Here is a 23,681-nt window from a genome sequence, read left to right on the forward strand (position 1 = left end):
GCGACTATGCCGCGCAGTTGCCGCAGATTATTATTGTAGTCTTTTGCAAAACCCTTTCCTTCTTCCCAGCCAGTCACGGCGCAGACTCTCACGGCTACGGCAACCGAGTCGTGCCCCTCTAGTGGGAAGGCGAGAGCGAGGGTCCCCTGCTTTCGCCCGAGCTCCCGGACCCCGCAGTTCAATTGTTTGAAACTTCCCCGCCCCCCGGCCCCGCCTCTCTTCCGCGCTCCCCCCACTCCTCACTTCCAGGGTCCAGGCAGGCTCCCGCCCTTCTTTCCCCGCCCTCTACTCCGCCTTCCTCCCTAGTCCACCCCCCCCCCCCGCCCTGCTCCGGGGCGGTCCTAGCCGCTCACCGCAAGAAGAAAAGCCACCCGTTCGTCCCCCTCCCCTACCTCCCATCCTTTGCCCAGGAGCTGCCTTGGCAGTCACGCCCCTTCCTTCCGAGGAGCTTTCTGGCTGCCTAAACTGGTAGACCCCCTGAATTACTCCTCCGTCTCCTCTCTCTTTCGCCTCCTCTTCTCTTAGTTCTCTCCGCCTCCCCCCCAACTACCACCACCTCCAGTCAGTCTCGCCTCCGACCATCCGCTGCTCCACCCTCTGGCCCGGTATCCTGCCTGTCCACTGCCACCAAGGAGAGCCCGGACGGAGCAGCGAGGAGAGGAGCAGCCGGGAGTTGGGGCTTCCCCCCTGCCCATCCCTGGCCGCTGGCCCGGGACCGAAGCCACTTGAGCGAGCAGAGAGTCGTCACCTTGTCTTCGTTGCCTTCAGGGGTAGGAGACGCGTGGTTACTTTTCGCGGGGAACTGGGGCAGGAATCCATGGTGGCATGAACTTGGTCGTGCCCTCGGCGTGAGTGAATCGATCTAGGCGCGTGTGGGAACGTCTGTGTGTTCTACTTTCTTTGCAGCTCGCCATTAGTTTTTTTGGATGTGCAGCAAGTTAAATCGGTTAGAGTGTGCGCTGCTTTCCCGTCCTACTTAGGTGAGGAGATGCTAGTGGGTACCACTACTAGTTGGTACTTTTACTTCCTTACCTCCTGGGGTTCTTGTGGGTCTCTAGGTAATTAATCACATGGAGGAGCTAAAGACCCGAGGGAAGCTGAAATCTACATTTAACCCAGCATGCATGTCAGTGCTTATCTCAGATAACTAGATAGGTTTCTCCTAAGTGCTTAGGCTTGGGGTGGGGACTCACACTCCCTGAGGCGGGAGCAGGAGGGGTAGGACCGTGAATTCTTGAAGTTTTAAAGTCTGTGTAATCTAAAACACAAGGCTACTCTTTGAGATGTGTGGTGGTGTTTGTGGTGCCTGTGGTGGTGATAGTAATGGTGAGGAGGGAGTTGCCCCTATCTGCTTAGAAGATTCAAAGATGTTAGTAAATAGTTTTGGAGAATCAGGCAGGTGTCTTGAGGGTCCAAGCCTGGGCCACTGCACGTTGGTGCTTCAACAGTAAGATGGGCTTCATGGGTATGTGAAAATGAAGAGAAAGAAAAGTGGGAGGGAAAATAGCAGTCTTCAATAGACTGTGAGCAGTTCCTGGTAAATTGCTACTAATAATAATATAATAATTTGCATAAAGGGACTAAATAGAATTAAATGAGCAAGAAAAGAGAAAGTTGGTGAGAAACAGCATTTTCAATCTCTAGTGTATGTTTTAGAACGAATTTTTCAACAACCTGGGATGTTTAGTTCAGTTATACTCCCTCCCCGCCATGAAGAGTGGAAGTTGGGAGGCAGTTTAAAACTTTTATGAATATAACGCTCTTCTCCCCTTGAGAGAGGAAGATAATTAGTCACCATAATCTTCAATGATGAAGGGCTAAGGGTATTTAAGTCTCCTTGAGCTACGCTTTGTGAAAAGTTCTTTCTCAGGCCAGCCTTTGTGAAGCCTTCTCAGTTAGACCTTTCAGCACCCTCATTTAGTAGCTAAGAATAGTTTGAAATGCCATTTTGAATGTGGTATACATTTTCATCCATCTCCCACCTATCTTCAACTGGACAAGTGCGTCAAGGTTGTAAGTGATGGTGTTCAAAGACTTAATACTGAGATATCCTTAACCTATTGCTTATTTGGGAACACATTATTTACATACATTTAAAACTAACTTTGGTTGATTTTAATGAGGGAAAGGAAAGTAGGAAGGTAAAGAAGGAACGTTACAGGGTGACAATTTTAAAGGCTATCCTGTTTCAGATCAGCTGGGAGGGAAAAGCTGGCCTGACCAAACTACATTTTATAACTAGCCTGGGACATTTTAACAGCCAGGTGGTTGTAGAGTAGTTGCCTCTATTTACAGATGATAACTCAGGTTCCAGCTATTCTGTATGGGTTTATCCGGCGTCATTGACAGACACTTTCTGGCACTACATCATACTTCATTTTAAATTACTTCTTTCCTTGGAAAAGTTTGTGACTTTGTAAAATTGAAAGTGCTTTTTCTACCTTCATGGTCTAGATGTGAAGTAAGCCTCTGACCACAATTGGATGTGGAGTCACTTTTACATGAAATTTGCAGATCTGTTTACCTATTTAAAAGATTTTAGAAAGGGAATTTTAATAATTCATAGTCGATGCAGTTTTGGATTTGGAAATTAAAATCTCATTTCTGGTTTATGAATTTGGATTTATTAGACTAATTCCCAACTAGGACATTTGTAGAGTTGCTTTTTCTTTCTGAGGTTTTGTAAAGACCACATCAGACTCTAGAATACTTTAAGAATAGCCTAATCAGAAGGCAGGGGGATGGATACTATGACCTTGAGGTCCCATTGAGTGCCAGAATTCTAAGTGGGTACATCTGCTTCTGTGCCTCTCCCAAGAGCCCTCTCCCAGGGCCTGCGCCTTCTTTAAAAGGGTGTCTTTGTAATTAAGCGGCCCTTCTTCCCCATCCCCCTTTCTTCTTTTGATCCAGCTTTTTAAGGCCTTTTTTTCCATTTGGAGACAAGAGGGGTTTCTCACACTTTCCTGTTCCCCTCTTAACGCTTCTTTTCCTTTACCCCAGAAAAGTCGCCTGAAGTTCTCAGGATGGTTAGAAGTTGTTTTGTTTTGTTTGGGGCGTGGGGGTGGAGTGGGGGAGTTGTTACCAATGAGGAGAAATAGAGGATATATTCCCTCTTGGGAAATGCTTGCGACCAGGTAGCCTCCTCCATGGAGACTGAGCATTTGGAATGCATGAGAACAGTCTATTCTTGGGGACTGTCTGGTAGAAATTGTCCTTTGCACCCATTAAGCCCAGCTTAAACACACTGAAAGGGGTGGGGAGAGGTGTGTGTGGTCGTAGTGGAGCCTTTTAGGATGGTAAATGGGTAAATGTTTCCAAATCTCCTATTACATCATCTCTTTCTCCCATGGATTCAGTAGGTTTAGTGATCTGCTTGACAAGTTAATTAGCTGGGGACTAAACCAATTTGTTTAGAATTGTGATCCATTGATTTCCTGTCCCCAGGAATTTTTGTTGGTGTTTTACTATGATGTGTTGTCTTTAGTCTTACTTACTTTTCCCTCCTTGCCGCCTTTTGTGGACTTTGGTCCAAAATCTAGGGTTCCACCCCCAAGTCAAAGGTTAGAATTTTGTCCCAGGAACTAAGGGGGTATTAAACAGGCTAGCCATACTGCATTACTCTCCTCCATGGTGGGCTTCTGACCCCTTTTAACCCAGAGAAAGGAGGGAAGTCGCCCCTTCCACACACAACACACACAATCTGAACAAAAAAAAAAAAAAAAGAAAAAGAAAGAAAGAAAATAGGAGGTCATTTGCTTTATAAAAGAATCCACAACAGGTTTCTTTGTAAGTACTAGCTTTCCTAGTTAGTGCCTTTAAACTATGACTTGATATATAAAAATTCACTCTAACTGGGCCTTCTCGGAAGTATATTTATTGCATAAAGGAATGCCTAAGAATTTGTAATGATTATCACTTAAATTAAGTGAGGCCATTATTTGGCCTTTGAAATCTTTTTGTTATATGGAATGGAGTTAGTTAATTGTCTAAATCATCCTGGCTTGTAATAATACTGGCCACGTTAGCTCCGGCCTACAACTGCTTGCAGAAGAAAGCTAGTATTACTTTTTGAAAATAAATCAGACTTTATAGATTTTGAACAGTTCTAAGGATGAGACTATCCACCCCATATAGGTAAAATATTTTATTTCCAGTTACTGTATTTTACTAACCCAGGGATCTAGAAAGTTATTTCTAGTAAATAATGGCTACTGATGCCACTTTTAACCTAAGAATCTGCAATAAGATTTCCTAGTGAGCCTACTGGTGAGAAGGACCTGGGTTCTAGGCCCAACCGTAACTCGGTTTACTACCTCTGTTAAGTTTTTTTTTTTTTTTCCACTGTAAATTGTGGATTTGGACAGGGTGATTTTGAGAGCCAGTCTCATAAGTTTATGGTTTTCTTTCTAGGCCTCAATATCGAGTATGAATGTGAATGATTACTACTAGAATGAAGTGCAACCGTTGTTAGAAATTCAATCATCTAGTCATCATGTCAAAAAAAAAAAAAAGATCCTGTAAGGATATATGAATATAGATGCATCATGTTTTATATTTTAACAACCCAAAATTAAGAAGCTAAGACTCTATCCAAAACTTCAAGAATTCCATCATCCTAACAGATCACCTGCTTTCATTTTTTCTAGTTCCTTTCAAGTCCCGGTTCCTGTACTAACATGAATTTTGGAAAATTGGAGCCACAGATATATACAATGTTGCTTTTCAATAAGAGCCCACCTAAGACTTAGCTTTGTAAACCCATGTGGAGGAAAGAAGTCAGAATCTGATGGAGGACACATGAAGACTCCCATATATTTTGTTTCTCAAATGCCAGGAGAAGCTGATGGATATAATAAGTAATCCCTAAACACTCTGTGATTCAGGAATTGTTCATGTATCTAGCAAGGCTGTTAATTTAATTCCTTTGACCTCCTGTTATCTCTCCCCCATTCTTGTTAACAACAGCAACAACAGCAACAAAAACTAGGGTCCACTGTTTACCTTGTCTAAATCATTGGCAATGATTTTTAAATCACTGCATAGTGATATGCCATCAAGTGAGTACAAATTTGGGTGGATTATGAAATCTTCAGAATGAGAAAGGAGAAGCAGGACAGCACAGATATACTTGTTTTATAGCATGGAAAATAATACGTTTAAATTAGACTAAAAGCAAAGAAACTAAGGATTTTAGACAGTTTAAATAAAAGACAATACGTGCAGCAGCAGAATGGCCCACGCGTAATGGGTTCTTCATCTGAGATCTTCACCATGTAGTGAAAGTTCAGTTTCATAGTTCTTTAATTTTCCTTTGATAACAAAGGTATGGTATACATGTGATCTCTAAGATTTGATGGATTCACCGGACGTGGTGGCTCACGCCTGTAATCCCAGCACTTTGGGAGGCAGTGGTGGGCAGATCACCTCAGGTCAGGAGTTTGAGACCAGCCTGTCCAACATGGTGAAACTCCCGACTCTGCTAAAAATACAGAATTACCTGGGTGTGGTGGCGCATGCCTGTAATCCCAGCTACTCGGGAAACTGAGGAACAAATTGCTTGAACCCGGGAGGCGGAGGTTGCAGTAAGCCAAGATCACGCCATTGCACTCCACCCTGGGCAACAAGAGCAAAAAAAAAAAAAAAAAAAAAAAATTGATGGATTCATTCCTGGAAACCAGTGGCTCATCATAAATTACATTAAATTTCTCTAACTGGAGTAGAAAGTGCGGTACGGGTTTTTAGTATTTAGAAAGTACCAAATGAGGAACAGGACCTTTTTTTTTTTTTTGGTAATATATGATCCTGGAGAAAATGCAAATGGATGTATTTGCCAATGTTTCCTAAGGCAGCTGTTGAAAATCTACTCTTTTAAGTCTGTGGGTTTGCCTTGACATTTGTAAAGGCACTTTCACTCTTGCCCTAACTCTGTGAAATATCATTAGCCTGTGTGACTTGAAGCCGGGACCTGGTTTTCTCTGCCCAGCCCTTCTCTGGCTTACCATGTGACCAAGGGTAAATGAATTAGCCGCTCTAAGCTTCAGTTACCCTTCTGGGAAGCAAGGATATTAATACCTCACAGAGGTGTTTCGGCATGCTTCATATTGGGCACGTGCTTTGAGGTCATTGGATGAAAGGTGTTTGCATGATGGCAAAGCAGGCTTATTATAGGGTCTTGAGCAGGTGTTCCTTTTTAATGAGCTTTGCTCTCTCATAACATACAGTGCCCTTTGGTGCCCCATTGCCTTACTAACTGTAATTACCATTAACCCACCATTTGTATTATTGGCCCTCTCGGCTTTTTGAAAAAAAAAAATATTAAACAGTTTTGTACTGTGTGGTAAGTTGAGGTACAAATAAGAGAACTCTAGTATCTTACAGGGTGGTGAAAAATAGCTTCAAAAAGAAACATTAGTTGAAAAGGACTATAGAGATCAGTGACTTCTTCAAAGCTCCTCCAAAAGGTGAAAAAGAATAAAGCACACGTCTGTGTGTGTGCGCATGCGCGTTTTAAGGGAGAAAGTTTTCAGTAATATTTGCTTGTGACACATACTGATGATAGCCAGTAACTGAAACCCAGCCATTGTAGCGTTTTATACACAGCTGGTTTTTATTAATGATGGAATATTTATGCTTGCTGTACAATTCGTGGCTCATTTCCATGTGTATGTCAGAACTTAAATACCCCCAAAAGAAACATTAAGATAACATGAAATATAAATGTGGCCAAGCTAGAAAGGGTGGATTTGGTGGAGAGTCTCCCTTATTCTTATTGGTGTCACATCAGATCACAATAACTGTGCCGCCCCTCTACCAACCTTAGGCATTGATACAGATCTTTTTTTCCCCTTATATATACCCCATAGCAAACTTCACATTTCAGTCTTTTTGATGTGGACAAATGATCTGCTCTCCCCTTTATAATGCAGATAAAACTGATGTATGTGTTTTTTAAGAGCATATTTTCCCTGCACATGCTTCTCATTATCCGAGAGGCCTGGACTCAATCAGTAAAGGAGCAGAGAAACCACATAATTGAAAGGAGAATGACGGTGGTGCATACTTGGAATATTTGTGGGAAGGGGATTGCTGACATCAGAAAATGTAGTGGCCTGAGTGTTAACAGCATTGAAGAGAAATCAGCTTTCTGTGTTTCTGTGTTTTGAAAATTATTTTTAAGGGAATAAAAATATGGGCCAGGTTTGACATCCTTTTATGAAGTTGCCCTGGAAACTTTGATGAAGATTGTTAAAGAATAGCTCAATTAAAACCTTCCCCATTAGAAGCTAATTAGTACATCCCTTACTCATTTTGGATGTTTTCAAGGGGCATGTATTTGCATTGAATTAGTGACATTTGTTCCATGTGATAGCAAACTAAGATAAAAATCACAGATGGGGAAAATTATTTAGATTGCCTGTTTTGAAGAAACCTAATTTCCTCTTTATTACATTTAGATTTTCAGTTCAGATTTTTGTTTTACTATGTTTATATACAATGATCACATTTTAGTGTGGTAGCCAGTTTTGCTTTCTGGATCATGGACTGTAAACCAAAGGTTATTTGAATTTCCCGTATGAATTAGAGAAATAGAACAAATGACAATAAACCATTTTATTAAGGTAAGATTTCATTTTTTTTTTCTTGTACAATTAGTTTCTCTTTGGTCTATGTGTGTGTGCCTGAGAGAGAGAGTGGGGGAGGCAGATTTTTTTTTTTTTAAAGCAAACAATTTTTGAAGCTAAGAAAATTTTGATGACCCCCTTTACTCCCAGGAACATTCTATCTGCCTCAGGCTGCCAGTTGGGCTTTTGTTAGGGAAATATGATGAATTTTCTGACCTGGTGCTTTCTGTGACCAGGCTAAGCGGTTCTCCCCTGGAAGCCTGAAGGAGAGAAGTTATGGTGAGAACAGGAGTGCAAGATTTCTAGCAGGTTCTTTTTACTGTACTCCACCTTTTTTTTTTTTTTTTTAAGGGGGTGAGTATTTGCTTCTGAGATTTTAGAGTCGTTTGCAGTAGAGTCCATGCTGTGTAGCTAAATACAAAATATGGGCCTGTTGTGGCCCTCCTTTCCCCCATCACTTTAGGTGACGGTCATTCTGTACCTAGGTTCTCTGACACTGTGCCTACGGCGTAGGTGTATGCCTGCAGTAGTTTGTGCAAGTGACAAAGTTAGCTGGGTTATATGATTTGTGGTTTAATCTCACTCTAGTCCTTCTTGGGAAGGCAGGGTTTAGATTCAGTTCTGCAATGGCACCACAGGCAAGGCAGGTTCCCTGTGCTTGCAAGGCAACAGCAGGAGGAGGAGGGGCTGCCTTCTGCCTTCAGAGAGTGACTCAGACCCTTCGGTATGAAGATATGAAATGCTGGCTCCTGTCCATGCACCTGCTGGATGCCACACCTGCAGTCAGCACCTGAGCCCCACTCAGACACAAAAACCAGACTGAAGGCAGATGGGGCTCCCTTGAAAAGGGGCACAGCAAAACAGGGAGCTCTCAATTATGTTAGTAGAGCCCCACTGGGAATTGGGTTTAGTCATCCCAGTGTTGACGTGAGGGAACAGATTACTTTCTTTCAGATGCAGCTCACTCACTTGCTCAAGATACTGTTGGAGTGCTTCAGGAGTTTGCTTTCCTAATGAATTTCTCTTGTGAACTGTCCTCTCAAAAACTGGAGAGGCAGTTCTGTGGAGGGTTATGTCTTAGAACCAAGGAAGTCACAAGACCTGGGTTCCAATGTTGGCCCTACCAATGGGCAGCAGTGAAATTCTGTTCCAATTAGTTATGATTAGCTATCTGTTCTGGACTTGAGCTTCCCTCTCCAGTTCTAAAATGGAATTAATCACATCTGCCTTTATTTCCCCCACAGAGCTGCCGAGAAGGACAAATAAAATAGCAGAAGTGAAAGAGCTTTTGTTTCCTTAGAAGGAAGGCTGAGAAACTAAAGGTAACAATAACATTATTATTGTTGTTATTCCTTGTCTGTCTTTGTTTTCTTCTCCTGCTGTGGCCTCTAGCAAAGTTTTGGCAAAGTTATTTACTCAGAATGCAACTATTAAGCACATTTTATGTACCAGTTAATGTTTTAGGTATTGGGATGGATACAATGAAAAATCACACACCCAGCCCATGCCCTCTAAGATCTTACAGTCTAGCAACTTCCATTTCCATTTCTGGCTCAACCCGTAATGGTGATTGCTACCGGGGCACTCAGAAGCTTAAAAGGTGAGAGTTAACTTTTTTTTCTCTCCGCACTACAGCTGGGGATTTCTGTCCCTGGAGCTGAGTATTCCAAGGTCTAGATTGGAGATATATGGGAGGAAAGGCCATGGGGACAAATAAAGGAATTTCTTTCCCTCCCACATTTACAAAGTACCTAACCCTTAAATGACCTTTTTTTTTTTTTTTTCCAGAAGTCCATGTTTAGTTTCATCCTGGGTTCTGTTCTGTTCCTAGTCAATATGGTCTAGTCCTCTCTTATGACCTTAGCTGTCATCCATATGCTAATGACTCCCAAAGATATATCTCAACCTATCTTTGTTGTCAAGTTGGTTATCACATTCCATGTCTTCTACTCAGCTCATAGGTTTTTGGTGTTTTCCTCCTCTTGGAAGCTTTTTCAGGTAGCCCAGGGTTTTTTGCAGAGCGCTATGTGTTGCTGGAGCTATCGGCTCATACCTCTGTTCTCCTGTTGAGTTGGGCCTCCTCTGCCTGACTGGGAGCTCCTCAAGGACTGGGCTCTGTTTTATTTATTTATTTATTTATTTATTGCCACCCTAGGGCTTACCTAGCACAATGTCTGGCTACAGTTAAGTGCTCAATAAAAGTTTATGGAAAATTTGCTGTGATAAGTGTCATCATAGAGAATTAATTTTCCATATTGAGCAGAGTTGAGGTCAGGAATAGATGGAGAGGGATTAGGGAAAAATCTTCAAAGAGAAGGTAGAAAGCAGAACTGCCTTATTTTGAGAGTTCTGGCTAAGAAGTCACGGAAAGAATGCCTGTTGTGTCCACTCTTGCTAAGCCAGGGGCATCTCTGACCTATTGCCTCCCCTGCTTTAGGACTGGATGACTTTTATGGTCAGGTCTGCAAAATAAACCTCTGTCTATAATACATTGACCATTTAAGACAGGTGTCACTTAGTCATATAATACTAAACAGGACTGACCTTAAATGTGTCACCTTAACTGAGGCTGAAAATAGAGCTACACTCACAGGCTCATTGATCATGCCTGCTTAGTTCTATAAAGCAAAATGTCCCTTAAGATATATTGAAGATTGGGATTTAAAAACTGACAAATTCAATTCTCAGAATGTAAGCAGGTTGGGTCACAAGAACTGAATGTCTTCAAGCTGACTGTCAGATCTTTCCAAGGGCAAAAATGAAAGATGATATAAGCTATTACAGGCCATGAACCTGTTCTCACCCACCTGATGCTTTTACTAATTAGCTTCTTGGCTGGGTGGCAATTTGGGGCAAGTGCATGCAAGCTGGATTCACAGGGGAGCCCACATTCCACTCTGCCATTTCGCAAGCCACTGGGATACTACACTGCTTCTCTTGGCTTCTTTCCCTCCCAGGAGCCCTGCTCTGCCCTGGTGGAAAAATGAGAGCAGGATAATTTTTCATTAAATGAGGGAGGGATTTCATGGGACTCTGGTGTTTTGCTAATTTTATTTTTTAGTGGGTTGTCTAAAAACATTTATGCTTCTTGACCCATCAGTTTCACTTCTAGGATTCTATCATGAAGAAACAACCTACAGTATTGAAAAAGGTTCAATCACAAAGTGTTTTTGTAACATTATTTAGACTAGCATAAAATTGGAAGCAATTTACATGTCTTAATAATTGAAGAACGGGTAAGTGAATGCTGATACACTTGTTTAATGCACTATTATGCAGCCATTACGATGTTATGAAGTTATGCCACAACATGGAAAAAGTATTTATGAGGTAAAATGCAGGATCCAAAATTACATCTTATTAATAATTCATTGCTTTGTAAAAACACAAATACACATAGGAACACTAAAGGAAATATAATGTTAACAATGCTTAAGTTGAGGTGCTGGGATTATAAGTGATTTTTTCTTTATTAAAAATATGTGCATGCTGTGCTTATATTACTTGTAAAATAAAATATAAGTAGACATGAAAAATGGGCGGTCTGGCATTGGAGGTTAGAGATTGGTGAAGCAGGCAGCTTCTAGGTATATTCTTAAACTTTTCTCATTTTAGGCTCCATCTAATTACAGGGACCCTTTATACTTTTCCTGAGATAATAAAGAAGGGGATATGAAGACATAGTCTACTCCTCTTTGGGAATGGATGTGTGTGCTGGGGAATAGAGGGAGATGGCAACAGGATTCTCCTTGCTACACAGTATGTCACTGCTCACATCCACTTCAGGGTTGATCACTTTTGTTGCCTATAAACATGTTCAAGGTAATTGCTTCAGAGCAAGGCAAAGTCAAACTAGGACCAAAAACGACCAAGACCTTGAGTTACCATCCCAGAAACGGATCTCTCACACTGATCCTCAGTAAGATTTGGAAATGCCAAGGCCTTGCTGTGGTTCTTAAAATAATTTTTCAACCTAATCTAATAGGGTGGTGCAAAAATAATTGCGGTATTTGCAATAGAGTGTATTAAGTCGTCCTTGCATTGCTATAAATACCTGAGACAGGGTAATTTATAAAGAAAAGAGTTTTAATTGGCTCACAGTTCTGCAGGCTTTATGGGAAGCATGGTGCGAACATCTACTTGGCTTTGGGGTGGGGGCCTCAGGAAGCTTGCAATCATGGCAGAAGGCGATGGGGGAGCAGGCACATCACATGGCAAAAGCAAGAGATAACGGGGGAAGATGCCACACAGTTTTAAACAACCAGATCTCATGAGAACTCACTGTCAGAACAGCACCAAGAAGATCTGCCCCCATGATCCAATCACCTCCCACCAAACCTCACAATTCAACATGAGATTTGGGCAGGGACATACCTCCAAACTATATCATAGAGGTAGAAATAAGAACAAAGAAGAGTCGGGGCTGACTCTTCTCTTAAGCCTTTTCTTGAACTAATGCTAGAATTAAGTAAGAGCAAATGCCAAGCTGGTATGATATTGAACAGACCTGAAATAGGGGGCCTGGAGACATCAATCCATGGAGGTTCATGTTGCTGTTCAATCCACCTCACATCTTAGCCTAAAAAGTGAATTTGCAAAGCCTTTCTATAGTAGTACTTCTAGCTGAACACTTCCCCCTTACCTCCTTGAATTTTCCTTCCTTCCATTAACATTTTACTTCCAATGGAACTGGAAAATCAGTGGTAGCATTAAAGCAGGTTTATAGTCTTTTAAAACCAGGGTCAGTTCTATGTAATAAGTAGTTATTAAGCATCTTATTTGTACAGGCAAATAATGCTAGATAATATGTTGTAGTGGAAGGGTTCTTGCCCTAGGCATTATAAAAACTTTCATTTTGGTCCTGGCTCTCTCTTACCCTTTGAGGCCCTGGCATCTTCATCTATACAAGAAGAGGGTAGGACCACTGGGTGGTCTCCCAAGAGCCTTTCCAGTTCTGGGTTTCAATGATCTAAGGACCCCTGTGTAGTAGACTGAGTTGCAAATAAAGGTTCTTTTTTTTTTTTTTTTTTTTTAAGTTTCTTTAAAAAAAAAAAAAAACCTCCATAAAATTGCTGTACACTTCTAAAAAAAAAAAGGCTACTTTGAAATAACAGTGACAGTGATAGCTTACTTTTATTGAGGCCTTATTATGTGCCAGTCTCCATGCTTAGCACTCTACATGGATTAATTCCCGTAATCTTTATAACAACCCTGTGAAGTATGAGCACCATTATCCCTATTTTGCAGATGATGAAATTGAGATTTGGGAGATCAGGAGACATGTACAAGGTCTGTTAGCCATACATCCAGGATTTAAACTTGGGCAGTGTGACTCTAGGCCCAGACTCTGTGCCACGGTGTTTATGATGCCTACCCGTTACCTGTTGAAAGTTTAGAGATAACCTGCAAAAGGACCATTGTTTTTCACATCCCAGATGAAGTGAATTGGTATCTTAGGTTGCAAGAGTGTTGGGACAGGTATTCTCTAGGGTACTTTGGCTACAATATGGACCAACCTGAGAGAATGTAAGAATTTACTGGGGCCTCTCGCTTTTTGTGAGAGGTTGTGTGTGTGTGTGTGTGTGTTTGCACAAATACATACACATAGGTACAGGGAAAACTTTGAACTGGCCCAGATAAGGGAGTCAAATTGGATGAAACAAGTTGACCAAGATTTAGCAGAGAAACAGCTTTCTTAGACTTAGATTCTTTATCCTGGTTGGGTAGAATGAGAGGTAGGGGCAGAATGTGGGAGGGTATAGAAGAGGAGATAGAAAGAAGATCTTATAGGCATATAGCAAAATTTATTTGAAGGGTGGGAATTTGGTCTGTCCTGACCACCTTGTAATGTGGATTTTCTGGGACTTGTCTTGGGAAACATCTAGGCTTTCATTAATGTTTTGGCTCAACCTCACAGGTGTATTGAGAGAGGCCAATGACTGCAAATGGAGTAAGAATTTAGCTTGGCCTTGCTTTCCTGTTGTTGTTATAGAACAGTTGATTATATAGATTCAAATTGCATTTTTAAAGACAGAACCACAATTATTCTTTCTTTTCCTATCAAATATTTTCAGAGACAGTCTGTGTGCCCAGGAGAAACAAAGTTATTTTATTGATTGAAGATGATGTCAGACCCCTGGCAGTGGCATGATTAAAGCTACAGGGAGATTAAAGGTTACAGAGTTCATACTATTTTAGTTCTTGTGCATGAAACAAGGAGTCTTTTCCTTTCCTTTCTCAAATACATGGAGTAGTGTTTTCCTCATTATGTGACTCTTGACATGTAGATGAACGTAAGTTCTTCAAGAAGAAAATAGTAAACTGGAGAGGACTCTGCAAAGCTTTTTCCTTAGGCTGATTTCTTTTTCTGTTTTAAACAGAGACAAAGATGGCACGAGGGGGGTGAGGGTAGGGGAACGATCTGTGTCCAGTTAACATAAAGTGATTTGGGTTTTGAAAAGGATATGGAGGGGCCGAGTGTGATGACTCACGCCTGTAATCCCAACACTTTGAGAGACCGAGGCAGGCAGATCACCTGAGGTCAGGAGTTCAAGACCAGCCTGGCCATCATGGCGAAACCCCGACTCTACTAAAAATATGAAAATCAGCCAGGCATGGTGACACATAGCTGTAATCCTGGCTACATGGGAGGCTGAGGCAGGAGAATCACTTGAACCCAGGAGGCAGAGGTTACAAGGAGCCGAGATCCTGCCATTGTATTCCAGCCTGGGTGACATAGCAAGACTCCATCTCAAAAATAGATTAAATAAATAAATATATAAATAAGAAAAGGATACAGAGGACAAAATTGAGAGAAGAAAGACCTTGCATGAGTAAAGTTTTCTCAGTGAAGAGCTGAGTATCAGGAGAAAATCAGTAATATCAGCCTGAAGAATCTAAATCGTACTGGAAAATAATCATATGGTAGTTTCTCTCCAGGGACTCAAGTTTAAAAGCCCTGGGCGGTTTTCTGGTGTTTCAGTTGAAAAAAAAAAAAAAAAGGATGAATGTTTTGTTCAGAATTGGACAATAGAAGCCGGTGGTTATGTACCATAGCTCTGTTAAAAGTCCAGCTTTGATTCCAATTAGAAGTTGTTCCTCTGCTTCAAAATTAGGGGAGACACCCTAAAATAATTACCTTGCAGATTTGAGATGATTTTGCTTTTGATCATGATTATATGTTGTGCCAAAACAAGATGGAAAGACACATTTCCGTGTTTGTTCACTGTATGTCTGTTCACTTTATTTTTGGCAACATTGCAAGGAAATAATGTTAAATTAATCACTTTGTGGTTTTGTGGATTTTTTAAAAACTTGAATGTTTTGAACATGCTCTCAAAATACAGAGATGTTTGTGTACTTCTTTTGCATTGCTTTCCTCCTCTCATAGAGTGGATTAAGCCTTTCCTTTAAGTGATATGAATGAATCGTAGATAGGCCAGGACAGAAGATAGGAATGTGGTTCATGTGCATCTCACTTAAACTCCTGAGTCTTAGAATCATTTTGATTAGGCTGACAAGGCTTTGCAGAGAGTCCAAGCAGAAATTAGACGTAAGGACCATCTCAAATCCAGGTCTATTATGCATTTGCATCTAGTCTATATAATGTAAGTCTGTGAGTTTTTTTTTTTTTTGCTGAGACACCGGGGCAATGGAAGTGCCAAGAAAGCAAGTGGAGGCATCTTCTGCTTGGAGAAGGGTTGCACTCTGTGTTGGGAAGGGCAGTCTACTTTCCTACTCCAAGAATGGATGGACCGTTGATTAGATGATCAGAGTGTAAGCTCCATGAGGGCAGGGATTATATTTTATGTGTCTTTGTAGCCCTTATTATGTCTAGCATGAGGCTGACAAATGTGTGGAATAGTCGATAAATACTTAATAAATACTTAATGACTTGGTTGAAAAGAAGTTGCCCCCCTCCCGCCCCACGTATCTGAGCTTGAGGCACTCAAATTGGGAGCCTCACTGAGTGTTCTTTTTTTGACCAAAAACCTACCTTATGATGACTGCACTCCCTTCTGGGATGTGGGACAGTGAGCCTCACTAACCTCCCCTGCTACTAATAGCAGTTTAAAGGTTGTACCCTAAAGGTGACAGTGGTTTTGGCTTTTGTCATCATCCACCCTTCCAACTTGGAATGGAAGTGGTAGCTTTCTAGGGCTGTGAGGTCAGAACAGAGCAAGCCTTTCTAGTCTCAGACCTGAACATTTCCATCACTGGAGACCGGCCTGTCTTTCCGGACACAGCTGCTGGACACTGAGGTTTCTTTTCTGCCCTAGTGGAGATGGACTCTGCTACTCATTTAAAAGCCAAGCACCATAGGAGGACAAGTCATTCTCTTGGAAGAACTGGTTTGGTTAACTGCTGGCCATTGGTGGCAAAATAGAAACGACGTTTTTATTTCTCCCTCCCTTCCCCTCCTGAACATTTCAGAGTGACCAGTGGTTGGACTCTTGGCGGCGCTTACCCTGAACCTGAGTGTTAGGGGAGAGGGAATCTGCCGTTGCGGTTTCTGGAGCTGCTCGTAAGCAAGAATTCCCTATCCTGATCAAGGCTTTAAGCCTAAAAGAAAGCAGAAATAGGTATGGAATATTTCTGTGTGTGTGTGTGTGTGCATGTGTGTATGCATGTGTGACTGTGTGCATGCAGGGTGGGGTGGATGTGACGTGGGAGGGGGTGGTATACTTTTCAGGGTCCAGGGCAGCTCAGTGTCTGCATTTCCCTGCCTTGCAGGGAGCGTATGTAAGTCATTTTTGCTTTAACACCATACATGTTCCTGTTTCCATTTTTTGAGCAAGGAAAAGTAATTTGGTAGTCATCTCTCTAGTTTTGGGCACCAAAAAAGATTTATATATTTTGCTTATCAACCTATCAGAATATCCCAATTTGACAGTTCAAGTACAGGAGTCCTGGAGGCACATTGGGAGGAATGGAAAAGGGACTGGTTGCTTACCCCACTGGTGTGCACTTCCCAAGAGAATATGATGAAAGGGACTTTGGAGGGTCCCTTCGTGTTGTCAGACTGCCCAGCACAACAGTTGGAAGCCAGGTAGCAGTAACCAACAAGAAGTGAAGAGAGAAGATGAACTTTCTTCATATACTATATATACATTCTGGGTCACTCTGTCTCTGCATGACCAAAGGAAGGGGGTTCATGTTTCCAGAGAGATTGCAGGCCACTTAATATCATAGAAATAAGAGCCTGGGAGCCAGGGATCCAGAGTTGCCATCTAGAAACCTGATGCGGGTTAAATTGACCTTTATTGTGACTTTTTGTGTGACATTATCTTCATTCTCCACCAATTACTAAAGATCCTTAGAGTGAGAGTTTCATTATTGAACGTTATTATTTAATTCCAATACTTAACATGACAGATTCTGTCCAAAGAATTTTTGAATCTCTAATGAATTAGTGTATACTGTGCAGTGCTGAAAGAGAGAAGTCATCTACCAGTCATTTTTCAGTTGAGAAAATAGACGTCAAGAAAAGAGGAATCAGTTGTATACCCTGTAAACCAATAGTATGATTAGAATTTGAATATTAAATTGTGTTACTAAAGTTATCAGTTTTAGTCAACCCATATTACCTGTTTAGAAGAATTGGTGGTGAGGGAGGGGATACGCTAATCATACACCCTTTCCAGAAGGGTGGTCTTTATATTTTTCAATTTCTAAATTTTGTCAGAGGCACACTTCAAATAAAAGAGGCTTCCCCTTTAAGCTTCTCCTACCCAATAACAACAACAACAAATCTCGATGACTATTTCGGGAGGGCTGAAAGGCAACTTTGTCAGTATTAAGTATTCCAAGTCCTTCTCTTATTAAGCCAAGCAGCATCCAAAATGGACACTACAAAAATGATTTTTTAAAAAGATGTTTCAGAGCCTTATGAGATCAGAGAAAAAGATTTGCATCGAGGCAGGGATCATTACTATCTGGTGCAAGCCAAACTCTCTTCACCTTTTATTTATTTGAGTCTTTATTTTGCATTTTGTAGCTCGCTTCATATGCTGAGCTGCTTTACAAATCCTGTTATGGGGTAATTTTCCCCACTGTCCTGCCCCCACCTCCACAGTAATAAGATTTGGGTTTTTACCTTAAATAGAATACAGAGAGATGAAGCCTGTGAATATGGACCTTGAAAAGTTACCCACTTTAATTACCCTACTTGACTGTTCCAGGTTTCTCAAGCATTCTTAGGAGTTAAGTCCAGATTGAATATTTAACTCATGCCAAAAGTGAAAGAGGAAACCTAGAGCTCTTATGCCTCCACTTTCCTCATCATATCAGTGCTAGGGCCTGGAATCCCCAAAAATCTATTAATTTTAGGTTAAATTCTCTACTTTGTTTCTGCAATAGAATCCTCACCCTCCAATATCCATTTTCATTCCCTTTAGAGGACTAATTTATCCATCAACTGGGTGTTAAGCTTCCTGTTTCCCCTTCCCAGGTCAAGGGCAGCCCAGGTGCCCAATTTCTCTCTCTCTTCACAAGGCACCACCAGCAATAGAGATGAGAAATTCTGAAGAACAGCCAAGTGGAGGGACCACAGTATTGCAGCGTTTGCTACAAGAGCAGCTTCGCTATGGCAATCCTAGTGAGAATCGCAGCCTACTTGCCATACACCAGCAAGCCACAGGGAATGGCCCTCCTTTCTCCACTGGCAGTGGGAACCTGGGCCCTCAGAGTGATGTGTTGAGTCCCCAAGACCACCACCAACAGCTTGTGGCTCATGCTGCTCGACAAGAACCCCAGGGGCAGGAAATCCAGTCAGAAAACATCATCATGGAGAAGCAACTGTCTCCTAGAATGCAGAATAATGAAGAACTCCCAACTTATGAAGAAGCCAAGGTTCAGTCCCAGTACTTTCGGGGCCAACAGCATGCCAGTGTTGGAGCTGCCTTCTATGTCACTGGAGTCACCAACCAGAAGATGAGGACCGAGGGACGCCCATCAGTTCAGCGACTCAATCCTGGAAAGATGCACCAAGATGAAGGACTCAGAGACCTTAAGCAAGGGCATGTCCGTTCCTTGAGTGAACGACTAATGCAGATGTCACTGGCCACCAGTGGAGTTAAGGCCCATCCACCTGTTACCAGTGCTCCCCTCTCCCCACCACAACCCAATGACCTGTACAAGAATCCCACAAGTTCCAGTGAATTCTACAAGGCCCAAGGGCCACTTCCTAACCAGCATAGCCTGAAGGGCATGGAACACCGAGGCCCCCCACCAGAGTATCCCTTCAAGGGCATGCCACCCCAATCTGTAGTGTGCAAGCCCCAAGAGCCAGGGCACTTCTATAGTGAGCATCGCCTGAACCAGCCAGGGAGAACAGAGGGGCAACTGATGAGGTATCAGCATCCCCCTGAGTATGGAGCAGCCAGGTAAGAGAGTTCTCTTTCTGTCATTTCCTGACCTCATCCCCAACCAGCTTCTGCTGTGTGTTGGGAATCTTAGGGAAGGAATGGGCAGCTGTTTGGTATAACAAACTCTGCAATGCATGACAGGCTTCTGGCTTAGAGAATTGCCTGCCAGCCTGAATTTGTAGCCTCTGTAGCCATAATTAGCACTGTATTAACAATCCCTTAGCTTTGTAGGTTGAGCGTGGCCTCAACTGCCTAGTGGATGAACAGGAGCAAAAGTCTTGATTTCAGCAGCTATTCGCTGTCCTGTCTCCTAGGATGTTGAAGAAGGGGTCTGTGTTTCTCATAAGCCCTCCTTGAGAAGTAGAAGCAAATTACCTTGCACTTTAATTAGTCTGGAACATCCTATCACTTGCACATATTCCCCTCCATGAAGTTCTCATCATTTATTTTTGCAAACAAATCTGTGTATTTCTTGTCAGTTATCATTTTTCCATAGAATTACCATTATTCTTTTGGACACTAAACAAATACCCAGATGTTATGGTGGGGGAGCTATGTATGTATGTAGGTTCAGAATGTTACTTGCCTTATGCTTGCAGTTTATGAAATCTGGACTGTTGTATCTTTTTTTGGTAGAAAATTTATTAGTTGCCTGTCACATTTTTAAACCTTTGAGTTAAATTCCCATCACATCATATAGAAATTTTAGTCAGATGCTAAAATACAGAAGGAAAAATATTACAATTTCTGTCTTATATACTTAGTTGTTCCTATATATACTTCTTAATTATTCAGAGGTCCTTTGTCCCACTGCTATATTCACTAGATCTTATGATTCTATGATTCTGTTCATTGTTCCTGTTGTTAGTATTTGAGCCATGTCTCTGATCAGTAGTATTTCAACATATAGGGCAGGAGAAAAGGTTTAAACTGTGGGCACCGATGGTGGCATTTAAGTGTGGTATCCTGCCCCACGACCGTGAGTAATGATGGGTGGCCTTCAGGTTTGAAGTGCTTGGTCCTAGGCTGGCCTTCATCTATATGCAGCTCACAGACTAGGTCTGTGATGTCCTTTGATGTCTACCTCTTTGTCTCCTGTACCCTACTTGCTTATTTTGGAAAAAACCTTCTGGCTTGAAGTTCATTGAGTGACTCAGGAGAGAAGGCAGTCATGGGGTGGAGTAGGGTGAAAGTAAGAGAAGGCACCTAGCATTTCCTGATATTTCTTTGTTTTGCCCTCCAGGTCCTGTTTTTTAAGCCAGAGGCAGTTCGCTTTGGACTCCACCCCTAACATTGCCAGTTTAGGATTTTTTTTTTTTTTCCCTCTTAACCCAGGTTGATTTCCTAACCCTTTTCAACCTCCTCTGTGCAGCTTTCAAAGGGCAGGAGCCTATGTTCTGATAAGTGTCTTGGAACAGGAAATGGGGTAACCGACAGGGCCACTCAGGTTTAAAAGAGATCAGGAACCAGATTCCCATCTGACCAATGAAACGGAAGACCCGGGGAAAGGTTGATCTGTTCAAGACTGCTTCACTTAGTGGAAACCCATTCAAGCCAGCAAAATATCAATGAAGCTGGGGGTTTCTGTTTTACTTTTCCCATCAGTATGGAAGAGTCTGTTGATGGGCTGACGTCTGTTGCCTTGTGGGAGGGGAGTGTGTTGGCTGGGGTGTGGAGCAGAAGCCACAGCCCCACTCAGCACACAGCCCGCCTTCCTAGGAAAGCTATTTTCAGAACTCATTCACCAGTATTGTTTGTGATCTGAAATGACTCCCACAGTGTTTGAAGCTAGATGGAAAAGCCCTTTGATCTCCCTAAATAAATAATAGGGAGCCCAAAGAGGTTTTTTTTTTTTTTTCTTTTTTTCTTTTTTCCCATCCTGATTAAACCACCGGAGAAATTTAGCTGCATGTATTTTACAGGAAGATACATATTTTTTTATCCTCCCACCTAAGTTATCTGTGGATTTCTCTTTCTTTCTGTCCTCAAAAGCAACAGAGCCCATGCTGATCTACCCTTGTTGAGCAACATTTTAATACATAGTTTTGCTGTAACAAGTTTTTCTCTATGGGAGAGCAGCAGAGTGCTTGATAATGCTTGATGAATAAGCAAACCTAAAATGGCCCTAGTGGGAGGATGCTCCATATGAAATCTGGGTCTGCATCAGGCAAATTCTGACTGTAAAATTGTTGCAGGGCCCTGCGTGAGGGAGTGGCACCTATTGACATATTACTGGCAAAAGGAGGTAGTTGAACTGCTTTCCAGAAGTGTACTGCTTTAAGGTGGTGACACATTTTCCCTCCTCTATTTCCTTTAACCAACTAGCTATACAGTTTTTGAGTACCTTTCCAAGTAACTGCTGCTAGCAGCAGCCAATTAGAAGACTACATTCTGAGCCCTTAATCCACAAATTACAGATCAGGATGCAAAGCAAGCTTTTTGAACAAATTGCTATTAAGAAAACATTTGTTTGCTTTTAGAGATGCAGTGAACTGCTGGAGATTTGCTGTTAAAATGAACAAAATTATAAACAATCCTTTTATTACTTCATCTTTCTTATGTCTTCCTCTCCCCACTTAAAAAATAAATACCTTGAATGCCCAGAACTCCGGATGAGAAACATGGCCAAGCCATCTGAAGAATTTTAAAATTTCAGAGTCTTTGTCTTTCTAAGTGCTGAACCTTTTCTGCATCCTGGGTTTATATATTTATCAACTGCTTTTAAAAGTTAAATCATTTCTGTTTATAAAGCAGCCACCTCCTTTCAATTGTTGAAATCATGCCCAGATCTGAGGTTTCTTGAAATCCTTGTTTAGTGGAATCTAAGGGTGACCTAACTCTGTAGTTCAGAGCAGAGCTGGTTGTGCAAGAGAAACCATCAGGAATTTGCAGCCTGCTCCAGGATTCACAGATTCACCGATTCACCATTGCAGAGCCTGGGAAAGGCAGTTTCTGTGGTGAGGATCAGTCGAGTTCCAGGCTATTGGGTGGCACCTGCTCTGGTGAGAGTGTGTGTGCAGGATTGCACATGTGTGTGCCAGGAGTGTGGAGTGTGTGTGCATGCACATGTGTGCATGTGTGTGTGGCTGCAGAGGGTGAGGACTCCCAGTCATCGATGTGGCAGGGTGGAAGGTGCTATGTCAGCTGGGTGGAGTGGCTTTTACTTTCCCTTTGTGTTCTTACTACTGTCTCTGGGAGGGGTGTACCCCCTACCCCACCCCCCATTCCGCCAACTTTGGGGAGGATCCTGATTTTAGTCACTGGCCTTTGTCCTGCATGTATGCTATGTCCCCTTTTCTGCAGAGCCCCAGTTGCCCAGGTAGCCTTAGGAAGGAGCAGGATGAAGGGAGGGAAGTGGCGGGAGGCAGGTCAGGGCTTGCATGGAATCATGTGATTCTGTTGTCTGCAGGCGGCTTGTTGTTCCTGGTTAACGTGTCAGTGGGGAGCGATTCAGGCTGCTGTGTGCTGGAAGGACCTGGAGAGTGTGCTGCTCACGTGGCTGCCACCTTTATTATTACTGTCATTACTCTTACTGTTATTATTTAATTTGGGGTGTATTTTGGCTTCCTCTGACATCCCTCCCCCACCTCTCCGCCCAACACACACACACACTCTGCCTTACCCCCTGTCATTCCTTAATCCTTTTTTCTCAGGGGGAGCTTCACCCCAGTGTTCATTCCATCCTGCTTTTCCCTGGTGAGTGGATGCTGAAGCCCAGATTGAGTTCTTCACTGAAGGGCTTTCTCTCCCTTTGCGACTGCCCAAGCCGTTGCTTGTTTGCAAACCAGCCAGTGACGGGCTGCCTTGGTTTTCCCAACATCACAGTGCACTGAGATCTGCTTCCTTTTCCAGTCTGGGGAACTGAGGGGCAGCTGCCTTGTCTCTGTTTATCTTCATCCTCAGCTTATCTGACCCCAGAGACCTCCTTCTGGAGACCTCATGGTCTCCTCCTTCCCAAGGTCCCTGGAAGGCCATGTGCTGTCGTCCAGGGAGTGGAGGGGCCTTTCAGTCTCCAGGCAGGAGGGAGGCCAGTGGCTGAGTTTGTTTGAGAGAGAGGCCTGGGTTGCTTGATGAGGCCCAGGGGAGCTGTGGAGAGAAAGCCCAATTCAGAACTGGACGTTAAATCTTTAAAAGAGAATACCTTCCAGGCCTTGGACTTGCAAATTCTGGGAACAAAAATGAAGGTTAATATAGTGATTTTTTTTCCCCTTAAAATTTGAGAGCTGCATTGGAGAACATGAAACTTAAGCCCCTCTTTTCTGCCCACAAAGCAGAAAAGAGGCACACAAGCCCCAACAAATCTCAGGACATTATATTTTAACTCTGTAGACATGTAGAAATTATAATAGCTCTCATTCAAAGAGAGAAAAGAGCACATAGTCTTTTACCTGTGAGGAAACTGAAGATCCATAGACTGGAAAATAGGAACTCTTCACCAAATAAATGTATAAATAACTCCCAGGCTTTTGATTGAATGAGTGCTTTGAGCTCTGGGGAAAAATATTATGTATGGCAGCAACTTTCCAGTTGTACTCATGAGTACTATGTCAATTCTTCTTTGCCCAAAGAGTTCGCATGCCGTGTTCAATATTCAGCAATTATTTATAATGACAGATGTATGTGATTGGAAGAATGTGGGTACACCAGAGGCATAGATGGGGCTGAGCGACAGAATCCATGGTTTGAACAGGTT

At 42.4% G+C, this 23,681-nt stretch overlaps 1 protein-coding gene across 2 annotated transcripts in view; it reads left to right on the forward strand.

Annotated features, from left to right (window-relative positions):
• Nucleotides 1–344: 344 nt before the first annotated feature.
• Nucleotides 345–23,681, forward strand: part of AMOT (angiomotin) — a 64,468-nt gene continuing 41,131 nt past the window's right edge. The window contains exons 1-4 of one of the 2 annotated variants that reach the window (XM_037989064.2): nt 345–770; nt 8,867–8,944; nt 16,056–16,204; nt 18,073–19,006. In XM_037989064.2, the coding sequence (XP_037844992.2) occupies nt 18,135–19,006 (872 nt within the window). In that variant the 5' untranslated portion in view covers nt 345–770; nt 8,867–8,944; nt 16,056–16,204; nt 18,073–18,134. The other variant, XM_037989066.2, reaches the window with a different exon arrangement.

The sequence above is a fragment of the Chlorocebus sabaeus genome, chromosome X (genome assembly GCF_047675955.1).
Source record: "Chlorocebus sabaeus isolate Y175 chromosome X, mChlSab1.0.hap1, whole genome shotgun sequence".
Taxonomy (NCBI): domain Eukaryota; kingdom Metazoa; phylum Chordata; class Mammalia; order Primates; family Cercopithecidae; genus Chlorocebus; species Chlorocebus sabaeus.